General features: G+C 38.5%; 1 protein-coding gene across 1 annotated transcript; it reads right to left on the bottom strand.

The window, feature by feature from the left end:
- Positions 1 to 5,644: 5,644 nt before the first annotated feature.
- On the bottom strand, positions 5,645 to 6,130 carry LOC137655403 (troponin I-like). Its single transcript, XM_068389296.1, has one exon. It carries the CDS (start codon positions 6,128 to 6,130, stop codon positions 5,645 to 5,647), a length of 486 nt encoding a protein of 161 aa, XP_068245397.1.
- Positions 6,131 to 6,394: the final 264 nt, after the last annotated feature.

Below are 6,394 nucleotides of genomic sequence, written 5' to 3' on the forward strand. Positions count from 1 at the left end.
GCCTCCAAATTTACTAGGAACGTTCTAAGCAAAAACAATCCAACAGGCCGCACCAAAACAACAACCAAAAAAAACATAATAGCTGTAGATCTTATATAACACGGCAGTCGACATACTTTGATCCCTCGGTTAACCTATGAACTTAAGTCGTATCTATGTTTGTTTATTATATCTTAGGTCCTATTGGCGTCGTTGGACAAATATTTAAAAATATAGCAGTAAAATAAAAGCAGAGAATATTCTCTATGATATAGGTTCGGTAGATTATTTCATTAATTATATATATATATATATATATATATATATATATATATATATATATATATATATATATATATATATGTGTGTGTGTGTGTGTGTGTGTGTGTGTGTATATATATATATGTGTGTGTGTGTGTGTATCATACGATGTTCCAGTGTCTGTGAACCAAATATATAATATTATATGTATTGTAACTGGCAAGCTATACAACCTCCCGAGTTCCAAGCTCAGCTATTTCTTTGTATGTTAATTCTGCTACACCAGGCAATATTAACACCCGAGCTCTGAAACAGTTAAAAAACTCCCAGACAACAATATATGAAACACTGAATATCCAAAGGTTCTCTCAAGTACACTCAAAACCACACTGGGTAACTATTATTAGGAATTATTTAAAACTACTTATTGCTACGATTCTCTAACAGGGGTGAGATTGAATGATATTTTAAACACTGGTGATTTGAATAATGCACTCTCCACAAAAATAAATATATAAATTACAACACTTTGGAAAGAGCTTACATAAAACAAATAAATCACTCAATATATTAAGTCTAACAAAACATAGATTAAGACAAAAATTTTACGATCTGAATATTTTATAATCACTTGACTTGAAATATTATATCGGAATAAACCTTAGACTAAGACAAAAGAAATAATACTTATGAAAATTATACAAAAACTTGTTTCACTTGAAATATTAAACTTGACTGAAACCTTGGACTCAGACAAAAGAAATAATACTTATGAAAAGTATGCAAGAACTTGCTTCATTTATAGTAAAATTTTACCCACTATATAATTTTTCTCAACACTCAATGAATATAGTTAACCAAATAACGATACAAATACCTTTCATGTTACCAAAGGGCCCGTCTCAAAAGCTTCAAAAGAATTTTTATAGATATTCACTATGTTTACAAATCACAGTCACATCAAATCCCTAAGATCTCACTGAACACTTTTAAAGCCATACACTAATTTGGCTATGAGAGAGAGAGAGAGAGAGAGAGAGAGAGAGAGAGAGAGAGAGAGAGAGAGAGAGAGAGAGAGAGAGATATTGTTATGACTTAAGGCTGAGATTTTCTATCTGATTTATGCACCCATGGGATCGACTTTATATAAAATTTAGCTACTTCCAGAAGATTCTAAAAGATCTAGGAAGTAAGGAGGGTTGGCCTAACAGAAACGACTGAGTTTCAAACTATCACATATCGAACAGGAGAACAGGCAACCATCCCCAGCCAGTTCCGCCTACCCAGCGTTCTTGGAAATAAAAATACAGGTAACATCCTACCACTACGATTTTCAGGAATCTTCCAAGGCACACGGTACAATATAAAAATTGTGTATTTTTTTCTCAAACATGACGCAATACATCATAAAACTTGTTTATCGCTGTGACTAATGCTAATAGTGGCTTTTCAACTGTCAAGCAGGCTCACTGATCTCACTTCAGCTTCGACGACATAAAACAAGCAGGGTGTGGAATTCCTTCCTCGTCTTCTTGCAATAAGATAGCTCCAGTCCCATTATCCAACACATCTACTTGGATAAGGTATTTCTCAATGAAATCCGGTGCTTAAATTATCGATTTTGAAGTTAATATGGCCTTTCTCAGCTTTTTTCTCTCTGCTGGTATCTCGATAACGTAGGTCCGGTTACTGCTTTCCTACAAAATCCGGAATGTTTCTTTGAACTCGTTTGCAAAAGGGAATCTTCTTACTGATGCGTAGACCATCACCTGCCGTCCTATCTCAAACTGTTTGTTGGTTTTCTTCATGCCAAACCTTTATTTTGTCTATCATTGACTCGTTTTCGCGTCTTCTGAGGAAAATTTCCTTAACTCGCCAATCAATTTCCTCAAATCCTTAACATTTTCTTATTCCATTTCCTCTCAGTACTTCCATTTTTCTGCTAATATTTTAATTGGTCCTAATAGTTTTCATCTAAATACCATTTTGTTCGGGCTACATCCCATGCTTTCTTGAAAAGCATTACGTACCTCAAGCAACATCAATGGTAGTCTGATGTCCCATTCATTCCCCGTTTTGTTGCAAAACTTTGTTAACGTACTTTTCAGTGTTTGATGAAACCTCTCTGATGCACCTTGGGTCTCTGGATGATAAGCAATTGATAGTTGTTGTTTCACATCCAACAATTTTATTGCGTCCTGAAATAATTTGACGTGAAATTTGTTCCTCAGTAAATTTGAACGATTTCCGGAACACCAAATTTAGTAAAAAATATAGTAACTTTCAGGCGATTATCTTAGTACTTATGTTTCTGACGGGCATGGCTAACATGTATTCGAGACTTTTTTTTCGTGTTTGGTAAAGGTCCTACAATGTCGATCATTACCTTGCTGAAGGGTTCTCCTCGCACTTCTATCGGGTGTACGGGAGCCTTCTTAATGTACTTGTTTGCCTATGCAGTCATCAGACATACATGACATGCACGACAAAACTGGCTTACGCCCTTATGTATGCCAGTCCAAAAAAAAGGTTTTCATAATTTTCTCCGTCATTTTCCTTATCCCCATATGTGCGTCTAGTAAGCTACAGCGATCACTTGTCTTGTCAATGGTGCGGGAATTAATATCTGATGATATACCTGCCATTCGACATTTCCAGGGATATCGGTGCACTTATGCTTCCGCATAAGCAACCCTTCCTTAAGATAATAACAGTTCTGAGGATGCTGTGTCTCCGTCCCATTTACCACTCGATAAAATAACTCTGTTAATGTTGCATCCTTTTGTTTTAATCCTATCAGGCTTTTCCTACTCACTTGTCCAACTTCTAACCCTGAGGTTTCTCTTTCTTCCATGCCTGTTATGATTTTGAAATCGTCACAGTTTCTTTTAATAATTAAAATAAATTCTTCCAATCACAACCATTGAAATATGGGAAATAAATATAAAAAGAAACTCACGAAAAAACACAATGCATTTAATCTCAAATTTACATAAAGAAAACCAACGTTAGTAATTTGTTTACTTTAACTGACAAACCAAACCAATCAAACAATAGAAAAGGAGAACAGTCAGTAAGATAGACATACTTAAGGAATTGTTTTCTGCAGCTGATGAGACGATACTGGTACGGAGACTTCAGGCTTGAGAACATTGCAGGAGGGCGGCTGAAGTTCAGATGAAACTAGCACAATGACCGGATTCGAAGACGTCACAAAAACGGTGGCATCAAGAAGGGCCATCAGAGGTCTTCTTCAAGAACTCGAGGATAGTGTTGAACAAAGGCCGGCTGCAGGTAGTGTGGGCTACTTCTCGTCACAAGCAGGGAGGGCTGGCTGCTTCAATTTGTCTCTTCTTCTCTCCCATAACAGGATTTTGGTGATAGGCTTCTGCTTTCTGAAGGGAAGGTTAGAATCTGGCTCTATCAGATTTTTGGTCTTCTTTTTATCTCGTTAGGATTTGGATCTCATCTCTTTCGGCCAAAGTTCCTCTCTTGTCTTATGTCCTGTCCTATCCCCCTGGACAATCTTTTCTTGAAGATTATATACCCATGTATGTGCGGAGGTAACTTCAATGGGCAGTGGTCATTTCCGTAGAAGGCGTTCTTTTTAACAATTCTGTGTCTCTATTTACTTCCTCAAATACGCCCACTTTGATCACACCATGAAAGCTTCTAGAAGAAGTTTCTGATGCAATCTGGACCACGTGTCAAGTCGTAACAAAAGGGCAGCATGTGTCCTTCCATGATGACATATTTCATAAAAGTGGATATCCCTCAGGCTCGGTTTCTCAAAATATGCTGACTCCACTAATTAAAACGATGACATCTTGGTAAAAAACAGGACTGTCCCCTCATCATGGCATGTGCTCTTAGTCAAGGCTCGGTTTACTTTTAAAATGCTAACGACAGTGAAGTGATGACAGGTTTGACCAAACAATACGGTAGTCGGATCTTGTCTCGCCTTGCTGCTCACACTTTGGGAATAGATATTTTGGTGTTTTATAATATCCTCTTAGAAGTATTGTATCTACCCATGACAAGGTTCATTTCTTCTTTGTCATCTTGTCCACTCGTCGGTCATTCCTCTTCGCTCGGGCTTACTTGGCAGTTCTCCTCTTGGTTACCATCAAGGAAATCCTCTTCTCTGTAAAGCCAACCCTCCAAGTTCATCGCTCCTTCGATTTCTATTTCTTTGTCAGCAGTCACTTCCTTTTCATATTCCTAGTTGTCACACCACTAGGAAACAGATACGGGTAAACTTTCTCGAGTTCAGTTGTAAGAAAATACTTCAATGGTTTTTCTGTTACAATGGGACAAAGGACAAACGGCGCTTCACCAACCTCATTATATAGCAGGACGTCTACTCCTTTAACTGTCAATGAATCCTTTACCGCAAAGTCAAAATTATGGCTTTTACGGGTAATTTCTTCACCTCCTATTCCCTTCAAGATAACCAAGTCTCCTGAAAGAGACTGTTCCACCATCAGGTGTACTCCTCGTACCACTACACTATGGTTACAACCTGTGTCGCGCAATATCTTCTCTGGGGTTTGCTCCCTCCCATCTATTGCTGCTAACATATCTTCATAAATATATGGTTTAAAGGTATCCACGGTGTTTGGGTTTGTCGTCTTCGTCATGTAAACATTGGCTGTTTTATTTTCCTCTTCCACCTTTTCCGACTGTTTCTTCATCTTCCCATTCTGTGAAATCGAATTATCCTTAGCTTGGGCGACTGCTTTTGATTGATTCGACCAACATTCCTTAGTGATATGGCCTTTCTTGCCACACTTAAAACAGACAATATTAACCTTCCGTAAGTCTTTCGCAATACTTGACGGGGATGATTCGACGATTATTACGGTGGTACTATCACCCTCTGCTTAGGAACAGTACTAGGTCTACTTCCACTGTAACTGTTGGACTTGTTTACATAGTTATTACTGAACTGGTTTCCATGGTTCGGTGAATACTCGACACTTGGTCGGAGCGACGGGTTGAGCTTCATGCCGAGGAATGTTTACAACTGATAATATTATAATATTCACTCATCGAAGCGGCTTTATGAAGTTTCTTCACCGCTCTCTCTCAAGTTCGTTCGAATATATGCAGTAATTCCTCTTAGATACTGTTTTAGTATTACCAATACCTCTAAATCAGCAATCTCGCACATGATAGCAGCCTTTGTCCATCTTTTAAAACTTTGCCGTACCTGATAAGCGAAATCCAGGGAAGTAGCTTCCTCGTCCTTCCACAAATATCTGAAACTTTCATTATAATTTTAACGGGTCATCTGATACATTTTCAGCACACTCCTCTTTACTTCTTGATACTCCTTTTTCTGGTCCTCAGATAAGGATAAATTATCACTGTGGGCCTTCCCAATCAGTACACTCTGCAATATTCAGGACCACTTTTCTTCTGGCCATTTCCTCGTCAATACGACCGTTTCAAAATGATTGAAGAACTCATCTGGAGCGTCTACTGTGTACCTTGGAATTAACCTCTGGGCATTCGACCCATTAAACACTGGTTCGTGCATAGCAGTGTTTGCCTCTGTCTGTGTTGCAGACTTTGTACGGGCATTCAACAGCACCAACTTCCTCGTATGTTGTGGAATCTCTCTTGCCTTCTCCTTATCCTTTTCTTCCATTCTCCTCGCATATCTTGCGACTTCTCTGGCTTCTTTTTCTCGTCTTGCTTCCATTTCCTTCTCTCTTTCTTCGCGTCTTGCTTCCATTTCTTTCCCAAGTCCTTTTTCTTCTCTCTCTTCTTCTTTTCGGCTTCCTTCCATTTCTTTAGCAAGTCGTATTTCTTCCCTCTCCTCTTCTTCTGGCCTCACTTCAATTTCTTCCCGTCTACGCTTTCTTTCTTCTTGTTCTGCCATCATCTCCAACTTATGAAAATTCTCCTCTCCTGCAATTTGTCAAACCTCAGCTTCAACATCCTTATCTGCTTTCATGCATTCAGATTTTGGGTCAATGGGTTCTTGCTTCATTAAAAGTTCTTCCCCATCTTTCTCCAGCAGTTCACGAGATGCTACAATATGTTCTTCTGACAATTTCCCAAATTTATCAATGCTTCTGAGGCTTGACACTTAATTTGGTCCTTAATCATCCCACTCGTTGCTTGGCTACCACATCCCATTGAAATA

The sequence above is a fragment of the Palaemon carinicauda genome, chromosome 16 (genome assembly GCF_036898095.1).
Source record: "Palaemon carinicauda isolate YSFRI2023 chromosome 16, ASM3689809v2, whole genome shotgun sequence".
Classification (NCBI taxonomy): Eukaryota; Metazoa; Arthropoda; class Malacostraca; order Decapoda; family Palaemonidae; genus Palaemon; species Palaemon carinicauda.

Coding starts and splice junctions, on each gene's coding strand:
- LOC137655403 (XM_068389296.1), bottom strand. CDS start 6,130: ATGATGGCAGAACAAGAAGAAAGAAAGCGTAGACGGGAAGAAATTGAA.